Source organism: Perna viridis, chromosome 2, assembly GCF_037379345.1.
Source record: "Perna viridis isolate PV_CMFRI_1.1 ecotype Kerala chromosome 2, ASM3737934v1, whole genome shotgun sequence".
NCBI classification, from domain to species: Eukaryota; Metazoa; Mollusca; class Bivalvia; order Mytilida; family Mytilidae; genus Perna; species Perna viridis.
In genome coordinates this window covers 56,183,270-56,208,150 of record NC_142446.1, presented here as the reverse complement: position 1 = coordinate 56,208,150, position 24,881 = coordinate 56,183,270, and the positions used below count along the sequence as shown (strand labels likewise).

General features: G+C 32.4%; 2 protein-coding genes across 5 annotated transcripts; one reads left to right on the top strand and one right to left on the bottom strand.

The window, feature by feature from the left end:
• Positions 1-4,061: 4,061 nt before the first annotated feature.
• On the bottom strand, positions 4,062-23,773 carry LOC148626149 (matrilin-1-like). Its single transcript, XM_088571085.1, has 14 exons — positions 23,670-23,773; positions 22,086-22,646; positions 20,271-20,387; positions 18,980-19,084; positions 18,441-18,473; positions 18,148-18,194; positions 12,479-12,554; positions 10,205-10,762; positions 8,804-8,920; positions 7,123-7,233; positions 6,120-6,170; positions 5,495-5,521; positions 4,605-4,715; positions 4,062-4,135 (listed from the first exon to the last, which is right to left on the bottom strand). The coding sequence occupies exons 1-14, from the start codon at positions 23,731-23,733 to the stop codon at positions 4,077-4,079; spliced, it is 2,037 nt and encodes a 678-aa protein (XP_088427211.1). The 5' UTR covers positions 23,734-23,773; the 3' UTR covers positions 4,062-4,076.
• LOC148626150 (uncharacterized) lies at positions 14,000-17,490 on the top strand. Of its 4 annotated transcripts, none has more exons than XM_088569872.1 (6): positions 14,003-14,173; positions 14,410-14,526; positions 15,238-15,351; positions 15,766-15,798; positions 16,138-16,164; positions 16,627-17,490. In XM_088569872.1, the coding sequence occupies exons 1-6, from the start codon at positions 14,113-14,115 to the stop codon at positions 16,680-16,682; spliced, it is 408 nt and encodes a 135-aa protein (XP_088425998.1). In that variant the 5' UTR covers positions 14,003-14,112; the 3' UTR covers positions 16,683-17,490. The 4 variants fall into 4 exon arrangements, with proteins under 4 accessions (XP_088426000.1, XP_088425999.1, XP_088425998.1 ...); XM_088569871.1 differs by having other exon boundaries at positions 14,006-14,173; positions 17,405-17,490; XM_088569874.1 differs by lacking the exon at positions 15,766-15,798 and having other exon boundaries at positions 14,000-14,173.
• Positions 23,774-24,881: the final 1,108 nt, after the last annotated feature.

Genomic DNA, 24,881 nt, shown 5'->3' with positions numbered 1-24,881 from the left:
TTGAATTCTCAATTCATCATATGACAAACGAGTGTAACGACCAGCGGGGGTAAGGGGAACTAAACCGAAGTACTTGCCCTGTTATCAACACATCACCATAAAGATACTGAGAAAACAAACGGCTTATTATCAAGGAAATCGTATTTATGTTAGACAAAAAATGCGATCACGGGATATACAGAGTAAAAGAGCAACCTCGTTGCTCTCATAAACCTCCAGGCCCAATATACAGCTTTAGGTTTACCGGAAATAGATGCCACCTTCCAAAGAAAATGAGCTAATGTGTGAAAAATAAAGAAGAGAGTAGTTATAGATAGCTTGTAACTTATTTTGTTGTTTTGGGTTTATTGCCGACGAGACGACGTATTGTGTATCATATGAGCAAATCTCCATCTTGTGCGCTTCTTTGGTTGTGAGAAAAAGGCTTTGTAAGGAATTCCTCGAATGGAGATATAAGTATAGAACCTGAGGAGACACTCATCCAGATATTAGTGGTGTGGAATCGAAATTATTAAGATGTGTGGACATGGATACGATGGTGCCACAAATATGACGGTAACACACCGTGGAATTCAAGCCAGGATTAAAGAACGCATTCCGTTAGCCACGGAATCTTGCGCTAGTACGTGCATATCAGGAACCTTTTATTCAAAATGTCATAGCTATATTGGATGAAAACCATAGTACTTGCTTGTTACAAAGAAATGATTAAACTTGATTCTGATGCAAGATGACATTGATAGGAAAACCCAGCTTAAAACTTAATCGAAACAGTTTATAAGAGTTGATGCGTTGACGACATTCCTTAAGTGCAATGACATGATAATCTCTTCATTTTAAGAGTTGGGAGTTGATGGCGATTCAGGACAAAAAACTTTTTGTTCAATTAGCGCGTTCTCGTGTAGATATTAATGAATGCTTTCTTTGCAATATTTCAAGATCATACGATCTCTTGGAAGCCGTGAAATATTTATGATTTCGATGCAAACTGACTTAACATGAATTTTGTCACCGGTGACAAAATATGTTTTTGCTCTATAAATGCATTTAAAACTTGTTTTTGTCCTACTATCAGGCTCTTTTACTTCAATAGTTGCTATTTCGCTACCAAAGCAATTATTTTTAGGGGAAGTCGATGCACGTTTAATTTTCATTATCAATTTTTATCGCCTGTTAGATACGCAATGTTGTTTCGTGTCGTCGGTTGAATTAGAACGATATCTTTGTTCCGTTTTCATTGGCCGTAAGTTCTTTGCTCCTTTATATTAGAACTGTTGTTTCACTTCCTTTTACTTAATTTCTTTGCTAACATAATCTTGTGACACGTGTTTTGTTGTAATAAACTTTCTTTCGTTTGTAGTTGCTTATTTGTTTTCTATTCATTAAACGTTGAATTGGACTTGTTTCGAACCTTTGTAGTGGAGTGTTTCGAAAATCATCAATAGCTAAATATTTATCTTGCTGATGAAGTCATGCCTTCCGCTTTTCCATTACTTTACTGGTTTTAATTTATCACGATGATGTTTCGAGTTAGAGTTCCTACAAAGTTACAAATCTTCTGACTTCTGACAAGCCAAATGTTTGAAAATTGTGGCTGAAGACAATATCCGGTATTCCATGCCGCGAGAAATGTGATCGCAGCTTCTGCGTAATGGTAGTAGATATCGTGTTTTTTTATAATCGATTTCCCAAAAGTTCGAATAATAGTCAATTGTGACTAAGTAATCCTTACCCCGAAATTTCATTAGATCTACTCCGGCTATGAAATAATTGTTCTGAGTCTTCGTAAGTATTGTTGATGTGACTATTCCTGCGATAAATCCTTTGTCCAATTTCCACATCATATGATCTCATATTCAATTTTTTCTTTATGATTCCTTTTCTACATTCTTTGGTGTTCTGTGTCCTCGGACATCTCTTTTTTTTCAATGGTTCGCTCCATGATTATATAAGTAGTAGATTTGTTGTTTCTGTTGTTTTTATTGAATTTCTTTGCAAACATAATTTTGTAACACGCCTTTGGTTGTCATAAACTTTGTTTTGTAAGTAGCTACGTGTTTTGTTCTGCTTTTCATTACACGTTGACTTGCACCGGTTTGCAAATTTAGTGTTGGAGAGTTTTCAAAATAAAGAATAACTAAATATGGATCTTTCTGACCAACTCTTGCATTCCATATTAGTTGATTTGTGGTTTTTATTGCATTTTCGACTTTCTCATTTCTTTGTAGATATAATTGTGATCACAGTGATTTTTCGAGTTTGAATTCCCACAAAATTGCAATTTCTGAATTCGGAACAGTCAAATGTTGGACTGTTGTCGCTGAAGACAATATCTTGTATTCCATTGTGCAAGAAATGCTATCGTAGCTTGATGGTGATGGTACTAGATATCGTGTTTTATACATAATCGATTACACAAAAGTTTGAATATTAGTCCACTCTGACTAAGTTATCCCTATCCCGAAATTTTATAGGGTCTATTCCACCTTTTGATGATGGGGACTTGGTACATCGTTATATATATATAGATTCTCCTTCAGTCTCGTGGGGATTACAAGATTTCTCTACTCGAGATAGTTAAAATCTAAAATTTAACTGTCGAGAGTGGAGAAATTCTTTAATCCCTGAGAGAAATGAGGGAAAATCAGTTTCTCCCATAATAAAACCATAAAAAATAAATTAAACAACACCCTAAATTCTCCCAACATCAACTACATCTCCAGTCATCAAGACATTGCGTCATCGATATCACTACCATTATGATAACTTGATACACTACCAAGAGTAAACAAGGAAACCAATGTTATAGCGGTAATCAAAAGAATGTAATACAGGGACAAAGACCAGACATGGAAAACAGACATACACAACAAGGAAAATAAAGTAACTAAAATCATATATACAAAGTAACAGAAGCAAATGAGCAACTCGAATTTTTTCTCCAACTAATCTTTTAAAATATGAATAACATTCGTAAATCAACAAGTATTTAATTGATCAACATTATGAATAACAACTGTAAACACGGTAAACATGGTAATCGTAGTAAGCGTTGGAGTCGGCACGTGGCGGGAAATTACAAATTTTTAATCACTCGCTTGTGCGGTGTGAATAAAGCCTATGAATGGGAGAAAATAATGTTCTACTGTTATTTCCTTTCGTGCGTACGACATATCTCACATTTTTAAATAAAAATATTCTTTTGTGGGTTTATCACGGGCCACTTTCGCATGCTCTACATACTCTGCCGCCTATTCCTATATTAAAAGACTGAATGCCTTTTATCATATCCAATTTTAAACGTGCAAAGAGCTCTTTCTTGATTTACACTTGCCTTCAAATTGGTTGAGATTCCCACATTTTCTACATTCCTGTATCCAACTGCACCATGAAAACTGATTTGTTCAATGAATCATAGTTTTCCTACCCTCTTTCATCTATCCCGGATTTGACCTTTTATGAGCGACTCGGTGGGTGTTTCTAGAAAAGCAGAGGACGCTTACCCTACTGGTGCACCCGATCCACGCTCCCAGTTTTTAGTTAAAACCCGAGTTGCTCATTTACTTTTGTTACTTTGTATTATTATTTTGCCTATTTTATGTTCTTTGTTGTGTGTGTCTGTTTTCCAGATCGGGTTTTTGTCCCTGGATTACATTCTTTTGATATCCGCTAGAATCTTGGTTCCCTTGATTACTCTTTTATTCCTTTCCATATATTCTGTATATAGATTGTTGACTGTTTTTACGTTCTGGCCATGTATTTGGATTTTGACGTACAGTGTTTTTGAAATGTCACATTGTTTACGCTTCGGTATTTTTTGACGATATTTGGCTTTTGTGAATACCAAAAAAAATCACTCGTGTCGAAAAGAACTTCCTATTAATATCATTGAGTGAAAGTGATTAAATCATTTTGACTGAGGCTTTTTTTAACGTCCTTGACTACCCTGTCGGGTCTCGCACGGACGTTAAAACATTCGTACGAGTTATGATTAAAAATTGGGACTTAATTATTGACATGCCAACAAGTGATATTTTTCTGTTTTGTATTCAATAACACTAATACGCATCATACAATCACCCAATAATTGGCTGAAGTGGCTCTAACAGTGTCGAATGTGTGGTTGTCTTTACTTCTACAAAAACACCAGAAAAAAAAAAACAAAAATATACATTACCAAACATAATAATCAAAGAACATGTAAATTTTAAGTATAAAACAAATCTATTTTTCTAAGAGGATAGCACTTCATTAATTTACTGCATTAATCTTATGTCAAAATCTCAAAAATTATGAAAAGACTGGTACCAAGGAAACCAACAGCGTAAATATCAATTGCTTTTCTTTTTCTCACATCACGCCTTTGCAATACCAAAAAAAAAGGCAAACTATGAAAATCATATTCGTTGAAGTGATTGACAGAATTTATTCATAGGCATTTCTTGATAGAGATCTATAGATTTTCAAGTAACAGAAAATTGCTAGAAACGCAAACCTGTTTCAATTTTTGGTATGGTAAAACTTCACCTTGATTATCGCGTAAAAGTCGCGATAGCATTGATATTGTAAACATCAAGCGAATGATAAAATTTATATTATATTACCGTGACAATAGCGGCAAAAGTTTGCACAGTTTTGGATCGACCATTGTTTATATACATTGCACATTGTTGAACCATATTGGTAACAGTTTGTCAGTCTGTCCGTGCATCCACCTGTAATTGAATGTAACAATGACCAATCTACAGTAATGAACACGGAAAGCTTAGTTCTAAGTAAAAATTAGTTTTAAAACACACACAGAAACCACATATATCGTTCTCTGTCCTAAACATTATCAGTTTCCCTTCACTAATCTTGACTGATATTATGAAGAAGCAAGTAATGTCTTTAAAATGTCTTTTTTACTTATAAGTTTCTACATTTCAGTCAAGAAAATAAGACATGCCACGCAATGTTAATTTTCGATACAGTTTTTTTCGGACGCCACTAAGTTATCAGTATTTGGCCAATCGAGAAACAGAATTGCGATCAGGTGACTTGTATTTCCATAGAAGAGCGCCCTTAAGGTCAAAGGGTAAAAAGCGAAACCATACTGACCGCGTCGGAAAAATATGCTGTATTTATTTATTACGACATTTTAAACTTCATCTTTAGTAAGTGTTTAATAACAACTAGGCATGCAGAGATCGACAGGAGCAAAGTTTTTGTAAATAAAATAGTAAACATTTTAAAATTTCGAATTAATTGCTAACAGGTCCTGGCATTTCTAGTCATAATTGTTTGGAATTTAACCTTTTTGTTAGTGTATAAGGACCCTACTACCAAGAGCACTAAGTAAAAAATATACTATATAAGCTGCCAATTCGTATTCGAACGCAGCCAGCTTTGTGGATCCTGGGGTAAATTATGTACTATTTGTTTTTTATTAAATTCGGATCACACGCAGCAATTCCAACGAACTATGTATTTATTAGGAGTGCACTAACCCTACCTGCAGGAATGATGTGAGGTGTTACATCTGCAAAAACAAATTATAAAGAATCAGAAACAATAAAGGGGTTTGTTCAGTGTTAAAGAGATAACTTGAATTTGATTGTTTATTTCTCTTCAGGGTTCCATAGACAAACTTGGTACTGTGACGTCATTGATGTCGATCGGTCCATAATTCGCAGTACAAATAAAACAAACCTAAAAGAGACTTTGACGATGAAGGGACAAATCCTTATTTTGACTGGAATCAATTAGAAATTAAATTATAAGAATTTTTTTTTTGACCACGTATTGCTTCCATAACCCATTTTTGGGACGGTTTCCGCCTTTTCATAAACCGCCCCTAAGTTGTTTATTTCGAATTACTTGGTCAAACATTAAAAATAATCCTTAAATAATTGAAAATAAAGATATACAGACAATCAGACTCCGTTTACTAGAATTGTAAATGATTTAATTTGAAAGTTTTATTATACAAGTTTGGATAGATTTTTTTATAATAATTTTGGCATTACTATTAGGATCACTTCTTGATGCGCTCCTGTTCTTGTGTTTTATTTTATTTATTTATTTATTTATTTATTTATGTTTTGGTAGTTTTACTTGCCTATCAAGAATGTACTTACTAGCAGGCGTTGTTGTTGCTGTAGTTGGGGGAGAAGTTGAAGTTGTGGTTTCTAATATAAAAAAGGAAATAAAACATGGTTAAGGGTATAAAATCGATTTTAAAGAGTAATCAAGGGAACCAAGGTTATAGCGGTAATCAAAAGAATGTAATCCAGGTACAAAAAAAACAGACATGGAAAACTGACATACACAACAAAAAACATAAAGTAACTAAAATCATACATACAAAGTAACACAAGTAAATGAGCAACTCGGACTCCGCTAAAAACTGGGAGCATGGACCAGGTGCAACGGTAGGGTAAGCGTCTGCTTTTCTAGAAACACCCGCCGAGTTGCTCATAAAAAGTCATGTCCGGGGTAGACAAACGAGGAAAGGAAAACTATGACCCGTTGAATAAATCAGTTTTCATGGTGCTGATGGATACATAATAACGATCCACGAGTTCATGATGACGACCATAAAACTTCTGAAGTGATGACTTCAATCTTGTAGCAACATAACACTGTTCCAGAAGCCTACTTGTCAGAGCTCTAGCGCGATACAAAAATTCTGCGTAGTTTCGGCAAGGTATGGCATAACGTATGAGTTGTGATATGAACACTCCATACACAGGAGCCGAAGGAATGTTGCCACAAATGAAAGGAAAGTTCACAATTCTGAATATAAAGTCATCGCGTTTGTCGTAAAGTTTGGTCAATAGTTTTCCTTCTAATATTTACCTTTCTTTAGAAAATATAAACAAACAGTTTAAATAAATTACTTAAATTTTCAATTTCCCTTTTTGTGAAGCATTTCCTTTCTTTTCAGTTGATATTACTGTAGTTTTTTGTTTTTGTTTTGTTATTGGTTTTTGTTTTTTGGACAATATTTTTTAACCATCACAGGAACGATGGATACAACCAAATGCTTCTGTAGTAAACTCCATAAGTGGACGGTATATCATTTTTAGTTTGCAGTCATCTCATTATAAATACTTTAAGATTTTGATAAATCATATTTACCATTACAATATCCACAAAACTTCCTGCAGTTGTAAGCCATGTAGTTACTGTTGGGGGAACAATAACGTAAGCCACGTCGCCTACAATCAGTAGCCACATCTTCACATTTACCTGCAAATTATTCTCCTTGATTTAGGACTATTTCAGGAATACTGCCGTACCAGCTGCTCCGATGGTATAATATATATTTTTGCCAGATTTGTGTTGGACTTGAATTGATTATGGATCAGATTATTGTTCGGAAATTATTACCCTAGTTTAGGCGTAATTTACAAACTAAAGGGTATGCGACTCTTTTTAAGTAATCCTTAATTTCTCAAGAATTTATTCCAATCGACCATCTAAATGCATGAAAATTTGAAATTTACAGAGCGTTGAGTTCATTAATAAATGCAAAGCATCTTTCAAATATTTATTTCTATATGATATTAGTGTTTTGAAAAGCAATGAATAAAAGAGTAATCAAGGGAACCAAGGTTATAACGGTAATCAAAAGAATGTAATCCAGGGACAAAGACCAGACATTGAAAATAGACATACACAACAAAGAACATAAAGTAACTAAAATCATACATACACAGTAAAAAAACAAATCAGCAACTCGGACTCCACTAAAAACTGGGAGCAGGTCTTTATAAAGTCATCAAATGTTACATAAGAATTAGATAATTTCTAGGACTAATCTTTGAAATTATTATGATTTTATTAAATGAGTAATCAGCGGAACCAAGATTTTAGCAGAATTCAAAAGAATGTAGCCAAGGAACAAAAACCAGACGGAATAGACACACACAACAAAGAACATAATATCCAAAATAATACTGACAAAGCAACAAAAGTTAATGAGAACCGCGAACTCAATTAAAAAATGGTAGCAAGGATCGGGTGCACCGGTAAGGTCAGCGTCCTCTGCTTTTATAGAAAAAAACACCAAGTTGCTCATAAAAAGTCAAGTCCATGGTAGACGAAAGAGGAAATGAAAACTATGACACGTTGAACAAATCGGTTCTCATGGAGCAGATGGATATACCGTAACGACCCACGAGTTCATGATGACGACCATGAAGCTTCTGTTTTTATGACTTTAATCTTGTAGCAACACAACCCTGTCCCAGAAGCCTAATTGTAAGAAGTCTAGCGCAATACCAAAAGTCTGCGTAGTTACGACAAGCTCTGGCATAACGTATGAATTGCGATATGAAATGTATCGTAAAAAAACCGTGGTGCTTCGGAAGGGTGTACAGTGTCTGATATACATGTTGTACAAAGTCAAATATATCATTTGCAACAGCGGTCAGAAAAGTAGACGGTAAAATTTGGTTTCAATTGTCACGAAAAGTTATCAGTAAAAATATAATGCTTACATCTCCATCTAATCACATAATGCTTATTTTAATTGCAAGGTAGTTAAAATTTCCTTATATTTTACGTGTGAACAGGTTGAAAAATATTTCTCTAGTTGATTGATTCGGACATAGAAAAGGGAACAGGTATGATGAAACCTTATGAAAATATTTACATCATCAAAAGGTCTTCAATAATTGTAAACACACCTTCAAGTAAGCTCTGAAAGGCCCCGATAACAAATGGAATAAAATTCACGGTAACAGAATGATAACACACCTTCAATATAAACTAAAAAGTCAAATAAGGATACAAATCGTTGTTATATAGACCTTACCCGGGCAAATTCCACAGTAGCTTGCGCAGTTAACAGCGGACCACGCACTATGGCTTGTACACACCACTTTACCATGGTTGGCATTCTGACATGTAGGAAATATATCCGTGCATTTGTCTTTAAACAAAACAAAATGTATTTTTGCGATAAAAGAGCAGTTCTGGACAATACATTTCATAAAAAGACACTATAGTGGAAAGAACAGTGATGTCTAACAAGTTTTGAATCAGTTGACAAAACAGGCAAAAATTGGATGGAAGTAACGCGTTCATTTTATTTTTTTGTTTTGTTTGTTTTTTTGTTTTTTGTTTTTTTGTTTTCGTTTGTCCTTTTTTCATTTTATTAATCATGTAGCTTGACAATGTAACACTGAATAATTGTTCGCCTTTAAGAGATTGGCAATTGGAGCATACAACTACCTCAGTACATCTTTTATACTCTTATTATCTGAAACAGCTAAACTTAGGGCAAGCCAAGGTGGCCAAAAATCAATATTTTGTAATATTAGAAAATGATTTTTTTAATATTACAAAATCATTGTTTTTTTCAATATTAGAAAAGATTTTTTAATTACAAATTCCTGATTAAGATATATTATAAAATATCACACATTTTGTAATATTAGAAAATGAATGTGTAATATTAGAAATTGAATTTGAAATATTAAAGAAGCCCTTTGCAATATTGCAAAATCAGTCACATTTATTACAAAATGATTTTCTAATATTAAAAAATCGCAACTGAATACGACAAATCCATTTTCTAATATTAGAAAATCAATTTCTTATATTACAAAATCGTTTTTTAATTTTAGATATTCAATTGAATTTTTAATATTGAAAAAGTGATTTGTGATATTAGAAATCTAATTTGTAATATTAGAAAATAAATTTGTAATATTAAAAAAATCATTTTTTTAATATTACAACACACTTATATTTTCTAATATTACAAATTCATTTTCTAATATTACAAATTCCTAATTTAATAATATTATAAAATATCACACATTTTGTTATATTACAAATTTAATTTTTAATATTAGAAAATAGAAAATGAATTTGTAATATTAGAAAATCAGTCACATTTTTTAATAATACAAAATGATTTTCTAATATTGAGAAGTCGTCAATGAATACGACAAATCCATTTTCTAATACTCAAATATAGTTCTTTAATATTAGAAATTCATTTGAATTTTAATATTAAAAATGATTGTGATATAAGAAATCTAATTTGTAATATTAGAAAATGAATTTGTAATATTAAAAAATCATTTTTAATATTGGAAAATGCTTATTTTTGTCCACTTTGGCTTGCCATATAAACTGCTTAACTTTTCAACCATTTTGTTAATCAAAAGTAATCATTTTGAAAAGAAAATGATCTAATAATACTCACCACCGCATGCAATGGTATGGATTCTGTTTCCGAAGTTTGAAAGTAAATCAAAACCAGAAATTGGAATTGTTACAGATGAAATTAATGGTATGTTGATGAAACGTGTACCAAATGAAAATCTTCCTATCGCAATGGCAACTACAGTCATGTCTGGAAAAGTTTGCGCCAGCAACTTGAACTCTTCGGCGGTTATACTTGGATCTGTTGGGTGACCGTCGGTTATAAGTACTAGTACGTTTTTTACGTCCTGTCGGTCTCCGTATGCACTCGTAAAGCTTTTTTCTCTTACATATTGAAGGCCTTTACCCGTGAAAGATTGATATCCGTCATAAGGAATCTTGTTTATACCTCTCAGTAATGACGCTTTGCCATCATATGTTGACAGGTGGAAAACGTCATGAATATTTGTTGAAAACGTCACTACGCTTACACGTGTACCATCAAGGCCAATTTGAAAATTGTTAAGTGAATTTGCAATGAATTCTTTTACCTTGAGAAAGTTTGATGTCCCAATTGAGCCAGAGGTATCAACAAGATAAACGATGTCAACATTACATACTAGAAATAAAACAAATAATTACAGTGAAACCTGTCTAAAACGAACTCTGGAAAATCCAGAAACGTATGTAAAGTGGACATATTTGTAAGTCCTTAAATATCAGTTAAATATACCCCAGACTTGACTTTTTATGAGCATCTCGGCGGGTGTTTACCCTACCAGTGCACCTGGTCAATGCTCCCAGTTTATAGTGGAATCCGAGTTGCTCATTTGCATTGTTACTTTGTATGTAAAATTTTAGTTTATTCATGTTCTTTGTTGTGTATGTCTGTTTTCCATGTCGGATTTTTGTCCCTGGATTACATTCTTTTGATTACCCTAGAACCTTGGTTCCTTTGATTACTCTTTCTATACGTTTTGAATCCTTGTGAACAAACACCTGCCCACCCCAGACAATTTATTTGATGGTCCAGTTTAGACAGCCTTCAATGTAACCGCTACGTTGAAAAACAGATCACACTTCTAGTCATCAGTGTTAATGCATTCCTCCAAATGGTCATTTGCGTTTTTATTCCTTTTGATCAGACTTTATTGAAAAAGGTATTATATTAAAAATGTATGTTACAAGATAATACAATAAATTTGGCCAAATTGTGGAAATATTATTTTTTGAGAAAGTCGAGGTTTTTGTTAATTTTTAGACGACATACATTAGCTAAGTGCTTTTGTGTCTTACCTATTCTTTCTAATCTATGTCTTATCAGGTAGCACAGTGAAACATGTCTAAATCAAACCCAATTCGGACCTGGTTTTGACAAAAAGTCTTAGAAACTTATTGTTAAACGCTTAAAACATCTTTTATTAGATTGATTCCCGGATGTCACATAATATCTGGCATGTCAGAACGTTTACGGTTCAAAATAAATTTGAATAAAAATTAGGGGACTATAAAAGTGTCGGATTACATATACAGGTTTCCTTTTCGGTTTAAAAAGGTTTCACTATATAAAGGCGAGTTCGATTTGTAAATTCAATTTTGGAAAACAAAATATGACAGACACCAAAATCAAAATACTATTCCAATTACTATTGATTATAACGTCGTCTGCAACGATCTTTTTCATTCAGACATAACATCTTTTGTAAGTTAGAACTATTCAATTTCAGTAGCACCAATCAAGTAATAAATGATCAAATATAAACCTGTTAATATAATCACAATCAAAAGATTTTAGCAAAAAATCACAATCAATTTATTTTTTAATACAATTTGATTTAAACACCTACATGAATAATATAAACATTGTTTGATTCAAAATATTCACAGATATGAGATTCTTAGATGGGGCTTGCCGCTTTTTTTCAATATTCTGGTTCTTATAAATTGAAAATAAATATGAAGGCCTGCAGGTCAAAGAAAAGAAATGAATTTTCTCAGTCCAGATACTTCATGCGGTGAAATGGTAATCAATTATCTCGCCCAAATGTGTTTGAAAATAATTTCTGACCCTAAATATAAAAATAAATATTGACCCCACAAACTTCTCAGTCACCCCTCAGAATCAAATGCTTGTCCCCTGAGTCTACATATTAAATGATGCATCAGCACTACATTAACACTGCAATGTAATTCGATAAAATCAAAGATGGAATCATCTATTCATGGCAGATAAACCAGCACAGCACTCCTCATAACAAAACACCTAAATTACAAAAAAGACTATAAGATCTTGGTCTTGACAAATTATTTGTATGAAATCGTAACAGCAACTAACCTGCGATCACACAACCCATGGGATAAAGTAAGACAATACCAAATATCCTAGACAACATTGTTCTAGTGAACATAAGCTGTCATAATCATAACGAGGTCAAATAAGGAGAGAGGTCAAATCGCGTATAGTGATAGTTCGGTTTATTTGGAACACTTGTACATAGAAAAATATGTGTGTACACAACTAGAAATTCAAATAATGAAAATCAAAAGTATAGATAAATCGGACACGATAATAAGAAAAGCATATGTTTTAATCGACATATGTTTTTCAAATAATTTTACATATCATTATTATATACGAGCAAGCATATGGCAAACCAAAGTGGACAAAAATGAGCATTTTCTAATATTACAAAAATGATTTTTAATATTACAAATTCATTTTCTAATATTTCAAAATGTGTGATATTTTATAACATTACTAAATCAGGAATTTGTAATATAAGAAAATGAATTTTTAAATAATAGAAAATGAATTTTTAATATTACAAATTGAATTTCTAATATTATAAAATCTTTTCCAATATTAAAAAATCTTTTCCAATATTAAAAAATCTTTTCCAATATTAAAAAATCTTTTCCAATATTAAAAAATCTTTTCTAATATTAAAAAAAAATTATTTTGTAATATTAGAAATTCATTTTTTGATATTACAAAATATTGATTTTTGTCCACTTTGGCTTGCCATACAGCATATTAATACGTCAACATCGTGTACAAGATGAAATTGTCTAATAATTAACTCATAAATCATATGATATATGATGCTCAAGTATATATTTTTGTTAGATGTGACAAAAACTCTGGATACTTCTTAATGAAACTTAACATGAACGTCTTTAATCAAAATTTCAACAAACTAACCAACAACAACACTAAATATATAAAGCCATGCTGATACAAGTACTGTTGGTACACATTTCAAGTTAATTCATTTCCATTTCATGTCTGTTTTCTATGTCTGGTCTTTGTCCCTGGATTTCGTTCTTTTGATTACCGCTATAACCTTATAATCAATTATGATCTTACTTAAAGGCATATACTAAATACACATGTCTTTCTGTATCATAAACACTCTGGTAGTTTTTTATCGTAATGTCTTCCAATTCATGCTGTTTCTCGGAGATGTAGAGTACTCGTTTGTTATTTAAATCGAACATTGTTCTTGACCGAAACTTTCTTCGTATCGCTTGAAAACTGCGACTTGGGTATACCTGGTCCTATACTTATATATGTTAATGTACTTCGTTCTGTAGAAAGAAGATGTTTGAATATTTTAAAAAATCTTATCACAAACAAGATATATAGAGATGACACGAAATAGAAAAAAATGAAGATTTTGTTTTGTTTTGTTTTTTGTTTTGTTTTTGTTTTTGTTTTTTTTTTGTTTATTTGGTTTTTTTTTGGTTTTTTTTTGTTTTTTGGTTTCAATCCTGTTATATTCTTTTCTTTGATCTTATATAAAGGTATATAAATATCTTGAAAGTATGAGTGGTGTTTTATGCGCTACTATCTCTTATCTTCATCTAACGGAATCATGTGATATACGGCACGGAGTATATACATGTATATAAATATATGTAGATGACCGCTCAGTTCAGAAATACTTTTATATAAAATTTGTAAAGGTCATGATTGTTATCATACTTGGAATACTTTTGGCCTCCTTTAACGGAGAGTTCGTAAATGCTGGTAAGTTATGGAAACATTTAACATCAAATTAAACAGAACAAAACTAACGGTAACTCACTCAATCAGTTAAAATCACTTATCTTGACGGTTCATTCAAGCTCTCCATAAAAAATATAGAGCAGAAAATGTACTTTTTTGCACGGTATTCACACTGCATCTGTTTCTTTTTTCTTAATGTATTTTCTCTTTTTGTCTCATACTCAAATCACATGATTATTTTTTTCATCACTTGACAGCAACATGCACAGATTACCATCCACAATGCTATGCTGTTCACTTTGGTCCAGCAGTTTGCACGGTCTTTAGAGATTGGTCGAAAGTAAATTGTGCTCGTTATTGTAGAATGTGTCCAGGTAATGTTTTGGCTACGTATAGCACATTTTATGTTACATTTTTTATAGATTGGTCCTGTGAGTCAGAAATGTGCAATGAATAGTGAAAAAATACTGAAGCATCAAAACATATGGATAATGCAGAAACATCAAAATCAAAGTTCACGGTTATAACATTAAAACAAAATCCTACACATTCTAAATACACAATATAGACAACATGATAAAATATCTTTTTAACTATAATTACATATCAAATCCATCGATAAAAACCAGCACAGATAAAAATAGGAGCACTTCCCATATGAACTAACAAGTTGTCCATAGACTAAAGTCGTCATTTTTAAAGTTCTACGACCAACAACATGACCTGACTGACATGTATGGTTTGTTTGCTGTAGATTTGATTAGTGACTTTCAATTTTTATATATGTCTTTATTTTTTAACCGGATTTGACTTTTATCGTTTGTCGTGATGCAACAAATGTTTGCCCTTTCGAAGCATGAGATCACTCCCGACTTTTATTGGGTGTCCGTTTATGTGGTTGTATTTATCTATTTATTTTGTTTTCCGTTTGTCGTCATGTTGTTGTTCTAAGTAAAATCTAACCCAAATTTTCACCTTGTTTACAGCTTCAGTAAATTATAAACAGTGTGTACATGTATACCATATTGTATTTAGAACATAGTAAAATCTTATCGATTGACATTACTTGTTGTTTTGTAAATCAGCTGGATGTAAAGACATAGCACCAGACTGCAGACAACGTGGGTCATGGGCATGCACAAGAGACCCTGCATTCATGCCGTTCAACTGTAGGGAATTCTGTGGATTTTGTCATCATGGTAACCAAACATGGTTTTAGACATATTTTGAACGTTTTACTCATTTTAGTGTATGAAACTGACTTTAAGGAATCTTATTCGTTTCAGCATGAACACATTTAACTGCAAACACTCAACGACAACATATACATTGTAATCATTATCCCTAATAAACATTCAGATAAATCTGAGACAACCATTCTTCGGTTATTTTATTACTAACATTTAATGACAGCATACATGTGGAGACATTCAATCATGTTATGAAATCCTTACTCCTTACACATATTCAGATAACTGTAAAATTACCATTCTTCAGTAAATTTTCGAAAAGAGTTTAACTATTATATTCGTTTCTTATGTTATGCTGACGTTCGTTAAGTGAAAAGAGCGCCTGCTAAATGTTTTGATATATCTTTGGTGCATCTATTTCAGAGGCGAAAACAGCAAGACCAACGACCACAACCAGTAAGCTGTATTTCATGGACAAACTTGATTGTTATTATTATTATTTCTAATTTCATAACAATGAACCTTCTTGTTCACCGTGTCATAGTTTCTCTTTCAACTTTCGTCTACTCCGGCGGACGTGATATTTAATGGTGCTTCGAGAAAAGCAGACGACACTTCTTATTCTACCGGCGCGCCTGCTCGAATGTACACAGATTGGTCATCCAACATCCTTTAAATTGTGCAGATAAGTTGGATAAAGCCACTTATTTTTTTTCCTTTCGTAGAAAATAAAATCAGATTTGACATTGAACAATCTAAAATACTTTTTAAAAATCATTTTTTCTTCGTTTTCAGAACCCACAACGACTACTACTACGACTGGTATGTTTTAATATAAAAAAAGTACTTGTATACTGAATTCCATTTCTTGCTTCAAATTAGCATGTATTTCTAATAGTTACAAAAATCAAATATCTGCAATACTTGATTGTACCTGTCTGTATGTGTACATAAGGAAAGACTCATGTCAGTGCATTTGAAGTCAAGTTTAAGCATCATATAAATATTAAATAACTGTTCATGTAGAAAATGAGTAGATCCTATGGTATGGAAGGCACAAAATTTAATCCCACTTTTTTTGTGCCAATGTAATGTTAAATTCATTGTTATCAGAGAGAGCAAAAGTAAATCTCAGAATAAATTCTCAACGTTTTTAAGATATGTTATTGGACATTATTTCAAAGTTTCCTGCAGTTTATGATATATTTCATTCTTACCATATCAGAAAACGGTAAATTTAGAAAACACGAGTTTGAAATCTTTATAGAATTAAATATATTTTAGAAACAAAATTAGGCATGTGCCACTCAAGTCTGGTTTCTCCGTGGACAACGTCTTAATAACAAGCTCATTTTATGCAGAAATAAAGTAAATGCTTCTTCGTATTACGCTATCTTTACTATGAATGAGTTCTTTACTATACAAGTTATACTCAGTAATATTTAGACAATTGGCATCTAGATATGCATGATACGTCCACAATTCTTTGATTAAAATGAAGAAAATACTGTTTATTTATATTTGTTTATGTTTATACTCTCTCACCTGTAAACTGGGGGTATATACAGATAGGGGTGTCCGTCTTTCCTTTTGTCCACACTTTCTTCCTTTGGTAAGGCACATGGGTACCAATTTTAATTTCTTCCTCTTTTTATAGGAATATGGGGACAGAGACTGTCCATTTCTTATCACTTACTTTTTCTACACCACGGAATGGAATGTAATGAAATTTGTACAGAAGTTTTATTACATATTCCTAATATGCAATTTCTATTTTAGATTGTGATCCCAATTAATTTGGAGGTTTCAGATTGCACATCATGGATTTTGTCATTAATCAATATGGAGTCAATATCTTATCCGTTACTCCCCCTACGCCAATAAATGGAATTTAAATTTTACAGAATCTTTATTACATATCCCAATTGTTCACCTTATATTTTAGATTTTGATCCAAATCAAAAGAGGAACGCTGAAATAGGGGAGAGGTGGTATAAAGTTAATAGGAATAGCTCATAATGTTTTGGTTTTACATACTGTAACTACTTTTTTTTCGTTTTAGCAAAGCCAACGACCACAAGACAGATAAAGTTGGAACCAATACAACCGATTCTAGGATAACTTTGATTAAAATAGACATATACTTTTTTATATTTTTACACTGATATCTATGTCAAATGATGTAATACCCGTAATAAGTGGGACAAGAGATCAATCACATTTTAACACTTATCTGAGTTTACTGCCTATCAATATGACAGGTTCCATTGCCGGACCAGGACATACTTAATTTTCTAGAGTGTTTTTGTTTTGTTTTGTTTGTTTCTTGTTTTGTTTGTTGGTTATTTGTGGGAATTCACATTGCAAGCGCAATATTTTTTGTATGGTGACTTATTTTCCCTGTCATCAGTTTTGTTCATTTTGTATGTAGATCATCTCTGTTTTCTATTTTTACTTTAAAGTAATGTACTTGGAATTTGATGTCTCAGATAGAGTGGTTCTATGTTTGAAAATTTGGTATGATTTTGTTGATATTTGACGTAACTCGAGGTTTCTCGACTTTTTTACATAAATCTACCTATCGCTTCCTCGTGTGTTAAGGTATGACAGAGTTTATTGCGACAACTCTATCTGCAAGAAAATATGTAGACTTTTGAAGTGAGAGGCATTCTCTGCGAAGTCGTTTTATGGTAAAATAATACACACTTACTTGTATTGTAATGTTCGAAACAGTGACCTCCATATATAATCACAAAACATTTATTTTTTTCTAACCTATGATACCCGTATATATCATCCAATTACAGGTTGTAAAGGCTCTAACTTCACTGAAGGTGATGTATGGAGCGACTCTAGAATAAAAAAAAAATAGAATACTTCTCCATACTTCATTTAATCAGAAAGGACATTTAATGAGTTAAGCATTGTGTGTATGAATAATGGTTAAATTAGGATGACGTACGCTGATCTGTAGTTATCATATGACGCTTTACAGTTACTGAATTAAATACATGATGGTTTGCAATGCTAATGTTACTAACAAACTTTCAAGATGATTTCAAAAGAAAATTTGTACTCATATACGAGAAAGTACTTACTGGGTGTTGTCTGCAGAGTTTGGTCTGTGGCGTCTAAGAAAAGAAACAGCATATCAAATCAAATGAACTATCATAAATTATATTTTAAAACAGGACAAAGGCCAAAAAGATAAATAAAAACCAATGGTTCAGAGAAATATGATAGCACGAACGAGCATATAATGTATTTATAAATTGTTTTGTCCATTTGCCATCTTTTTTCTTTCTCATCGAATGCGACTTTCAGCGCACAGCAAAGTGGGTGTCTTCTAGGAAGCAGGTAACAATTGCACTTCCGGATCGCATGAATTTACGACTTGATGATAGTGGGATTCATGCTACTCATTTCTATATATTTTAGTTCCTTTGTATTATGTGACTTGTAATTCGACGGTTTTCGTTTTTGTGTTCTTGGATTCCTTTGTTTGAGCATCATTTTTACTTCTTCTGACCGTTTCCGTGGTAATTTGAGTGAAAAAAACTATGATAAAGACAAAATTTAGTTTTTTTTATTTCTGTGATATTAGACAATTCGATTTAATATGATTATGGAGTTATACCTCGACAATATCCACAAAACTTCCTACAGTTATAGGACATCCACTTATTATTGGTACAAAACTGTGAACGTCTCTTACAGTCTGGAGCAACGTCTTTGCATTGTCCTACCAAAACATGAATCCGTTATCACAAATGAATCAACTCAAGGATATAAGGTAATAACGATATATTATTTTATTTCTATATATCGGTATAACAATATTGTTACCTCATATAATATCGATATGATTATATCATTATAACGATGGAATTAATTTATTTGTAGGCTTCCGTATCTTCCTACATCGGAATCCTATGACATTATGTTTTGATTTTTTTTCGTATAGAATTAAAAGTAATTTTGTCCCTACGTCTACTCGGTTATGATCTAACAGAAATCACATTAAAATAATGGCATTATATGATATATTTTGATTAATGATCTATTTATATACCAAGGGATTTACTTTGACCGTGCAATTTCCTTAATTTTCACCGTTTTTAGTAGCTAAAATGCCTATTTTAAAGGAAATATAAACCAATGGGTTTTGAATTTGCTTGTAAATAATCATTTAATTTAAATTTAATTTCATATATCTTGGAATGTAGTTGTTCAATGTAGTAAAGTATATATACAAAGGTGTAAGAAAATGTTGTGGTAAACAGTATTCAAGTGGGGTGTACTAATCCCCTGTATTTGAGCTTTCTCCTTTGCATCAGCAATGTACTATTTTCTATAGTTCTGAATTTTGCACAAATTATAGGAACATAAATTGCAAAGAGATGTTTGATACAGGTTTTGCTGTTACATATATCTCAACTTGCTTTCTACTTGTAGTGGTTTCTAAGAAACTGTTTTTCTTATATATAGATCACTTATCGAACGTTATAATTCCTGATACAAAATTGATATGTTGTCAACAGTTAACACAATAACTTTTTTTTTTAGAAATTTCAATCCAAAAACAAATTCTTATATGGCGTGCATCAAAGCTTTTTACACTCCAGTCGTGGAATAACGGTGACAAGCATATGACCAACATCATAATCGTATGACGTTATTTTTCCCGACGATAATGAGTTTCCATGATTTATTTCTAAAATATTTGACGTCTTTAAAAATGAGCTTAACATTTCGATATATAAGTTATTTCCATTTTTGAAAATGAAATTTGAAAATTTCCCGGAGTTTACTTGTTTTGTCAGAGAAAATCAGTTAATTAACTACCTAAAAAAAACAATGTATGTCATTTTTTAAAAGTTTGCTATTGTCAAAACAGTGGTGTCAATGTAATTACCATTTTAACTTACCTGGACACGTTCCACAGTAGTTTGCACAGTTTACCTCTGCCCAAGTTGTGTACTTGGTGCATACTGATGAACCTTGGTATGCTGCTGTACAATTAGGAAAAACATCTTTACATTGACCTAAAAAATCAACATAAAACTCATACGCTATAGATCTTAATAGTAATTTGTTTTAATTTGTTAAAATGGGCAAGGGATGTACCAGTTAAGCCCTCATACAGTTTTCATTGTATGTTTAGGAAAGAAAAACAGTACGATTGAAAAAAGACTTTTAATCTTTCAAAAGGATTTTTTTTTTAGCACACGAAAATACGTCAATGACAAGTCAATGCACTTGTTCTACTAGTATAACAAAGGCATATTACAATTATCATGCATGAAAGTGGTAAATGAATCATAGTGTACAATAATTTTTTTTAGGAAAGCAATCATTACTCTGAATGAGAGTTAAGCGCAATCATCTGATAAATAATTATTTACATGTAATGAGTTTGATGATTCAGAGCGTAAAATAACAACCGTTTTTCCTTATAATCAAACTCGTCTGTGGCTTAAAAAACTATATACATTTTTTACCATTATCTAAAGATTCTTAATCACGCTTTGGGAAAAAAACATAAAGGGATTTTTTATCGGCTTATCAAATTATCGAATTTAAAACCTAATGTAACGAGGCATCACAACAAAAGCAACATTCAGAGACATAAGTAATCGTTACAGTTCAAGTGAGTGAAATAGGGAAAGCGTTATGTTCAGTTGGTTATCAATTCGTTCCTGAGACGTGAAATCTAAATAGAGATGTATCGTCTCATCTGTGAGACAGGAAGGTAAATCAAAGAAATCAGTATTCCAATAGTACTATAAAAGAATATCACCAAGGAGTAAAGACGGGTTAAAGAAAATAGAAACACACACAAAGAACACGGAATAACAAAAAAACGCATATATATATATATATATATATATATATAAAAGAAGTGAACGAGCAACATGAAATCCACTATAAAAGGGCAGGGAGTATGAACCAGTTACCTCGGTGGAGAGCGGTATAATATGTCCTCTGTTTTCTAGAACACCCGCCCAGTTTCTCATAAAATGTGACGTCTGAGTAAATGAAGTAGGAAAACTATGACACGATGAACAAATTAGTTCAACTGTACAAATGGATACATAAGTTCACGATGACGACAATAAAACTTCTAGCAACATAACTCTGTTCCAGAAGAGACTTAATTGTAAGACGTCTATCACAGTGAAAAAAGTCCACGTAGTTTTAAAATGTTTTGGCATAACGTATAAAAACTATATAAGAGTAATCAAGAGAATAAAGATTCTGCGGAAATCTAAAGAATGTAATCCAGGGGCAAAGACCAGACATGAAAAACAGAAATACACAACAACAAAAAAACATAAAATAACCAAAATAATGCGTAATTAGTAACAAAAGTAAATGAGCAATTCGGACTCCACAAAACTGGGAGTATTGACCAGATGCACCTGTAGGGTAAGCGTTCTCTGATTTTCTAGAAACACCCGCCTAGTTGCTCATAAACAAGGAAAACTACGACATGTTGAACAACTCAGTTTTCATGGTGCAGATGGATACACCATAACGATCAACGAATTTATGATGACCCCCATAAAACTTCTGTAGTGATGACTTCGATATTGTAGCAATATAACTTTTTTCAAGAAGCTTAATTGTAAGAACTCTAGCGCGATACAAAGAGTCTGCGTAGTTATAAGTCAATCAAATGTGAGTACTCCTTTAGAGAATGACTTTTTTTCAGAAATATTTTTACAAAAATATTTACTTACCTTCACAAGCTATCGAGTGGATTGTATCATTAAAGATGGATAGGGATGCAAAATTAGCCGCTAGAAATACCATCGATGAGTTTGACGCTATATTGTTTAGGTTTGTCCTAAAGATTTGACCAACACCAACAACAACAATGATTAGGTCATGAAATGACTGCTTTAAAAGATTTGCTTCTTGTGTAGCACCAACTGGATTATTCGGTTGACCATCGGTTATAACAATTACAATTTTTCTCACATTGGGTCTGTCTCTGTATGCGGTAGCGAGACTACTGTTTTGCCTGATATACTGAAAAGCTTTCCCCAGTTGTGTTGAGCTGCCGCCGTCATAGTGAAACATATTTATGGCCCACAATATTGACGCCTTGTTGCTATACGTTGATAAATGAAGGTTTTCTCTTACTTTGTCAGAAAATGTCACTATACTCACACGCCCATCATTCAGCCCAATTTCGAAGTTTTGCAATGAATTTGTCATAAATTGCCTAATCTTTGGGAAGTTTGATGCACCTATTGAGTTCGAGGTATCAACAAGAAAAACAACGTCGATGGCACATTCTGGAAAATACAATTCTCTTGTATAGACCATATGCATATACATAAAAAGTCAGACCATATGCGGACGCTTAAGGTTGTCGATCATCAAGTTGAAATGTACGAGTATTTAAGACAATATACACATATTTTGATAGTATAATTAATTTGAAAGAGTGAAGAACCAAAATATGATCACGAGTGTGCGGAACTTGATCCGCGCACGAGTTTAATCTTAATACATTCTTGGGACGAGTGATTATATTTTGGATATTCATGATTACCAATTGATTATCCTAATTATTGCATAGATGTCCTCCATTCTTCGTTGCTAAATTTTAAATTTTGGGAACGGCGGATTGATCTTCGTGTTTGGCGGGAGAAAGTGCGATAGTGAAGTTATAGAATTTATTTCACAGTATGAAAATTCGTACACTTGGAACATTCGGTAAAACTGATTTCTATATAATAATGACAAATATTGATAAATCAAGTTCCATTTAGAATATACGTTAGCAAAGTTCTGACATTGGAACAAGCTTAACTGCTCGGGAAATAGTAATTCAAATATCTTTTTTAATATTTTAATCTTGTCTTATAAATCTGTATTATACCTCCTCCTTCCTGTTTACCTTTTTTTTGTTAAATCTTTAATATCTTAAAAGATATTCCATGTACACATTTATGATCCAGAACAAATAACTTTTGATACCGTATCAGACAGACAGATTACAGTTTTAACGCCTGTAGGGACTTTGATTTACAAAGAAAGCTATCTAAACCGAACCCCTTTTGGACTTTAAAATTTGCATGGTAAAGACAGGTGTTTGGTTAATCAAGTTGTAAAATACATTTCAATTGATATAAATTGATATTACAAAGTGTTCAGCTTACAAAAGTTTTCGGATTATTCAGGGTTAGGTTTAGGCAGTTTACACTGTAAAAATGACATTTGGTAATAGACCTTCATTTCAATGAATTCATCAATCTAAATTAGATGGCCGTTTTCTACACCGAAACCTTCGAGATAGAATAAATGTTACTTACTTGCATTTACGCATCCAATGTGAATATAAAGAAAGAGAATACCACAGAAGATTGATGGTGCCATTTAGGACTAACTTTATCATTACAGTGTAAGGTCATAAAGAGGTCAAAGTTATGTAAATCAATGGTGTCTTTGGTGCAAAAGTTTATACAGATATAACCTTCACCATGCAGTCATCATTTTTACAGTATATATAAGCAAGTTGTCAAATTCAAATGGACCATAATGGTGTGTTGCATTTTTTTTACCAATCCCATGATTACCTTAGAATACTATAAAGCTGAATAATTCCTATGCATTCGAGGGAAATTATGGATAAGGTAGAAGAAGAAAATTTCTTTTTTTCGTAATTCAAATCAATTTCATCTCTTTTTAATTGCAGTATAAAAGCAATCTTAGGGTATTGTCGTAAAATAAAGCCTGAATGTGTACTTGGTGCTTGTATTGTTTAATTGGTTTTTTTTTCTATATGAAATTACTACTTATTGCAATCCTGTGTAACAATCAGCCAATAATCACTATTCACAATTTGATCTTGTTTTGCCTCGTATATATTCAAAACATATAGAAGGCAACCGAAAAGCTATTTAAATAAACCCGGAAGCATCTGTTTATATAGGAAAAACAGGTATTACAGTAGTTGAACAAAATTGAAATCGTCCCGTGCAGGTCCGGGTGTTAAAAGAACAGGCCTGCAGCAGCGCTAAGCTTGTCATAAAAGGCGACTAAATAGTGTTGGGAAAGATGTCACGTTAAAGAACCCTGCTGTGGTATTCGATAGGAATAGGAACTTTTGCGCTCCGCCACAGGCTGCTAAATTGCCCTACCTTACCCAACCCACCTTTTTCTAGTGGCAATCAAAATTTGTAGACCCTATTATCCTTGTGTCCCATCCTTTTTTCATTTCATCATTTCATGTTCATTTTATCATCAATTTCATGTTCATCGTCTGAATATAGCTGAAATATTGCTGCTCGGACGTTAAACCCCAACAAACAAACAAACAAACACAATTGAAATCAAAATTTATATCAAAATTTATTAGTTGAGGAATTTCTTCGCACTTACACTTCGCAAATATTCACTTTTGTTGTCAGAAAACAATGTTTCCGTAGATATCAGTTTGTGTATGTAATGTGTTCTAAACATTGCATCAATAATAATATCATTAATTAGTCTTTTCCAAAGCTTTTGCCACATTTTAGAATTTT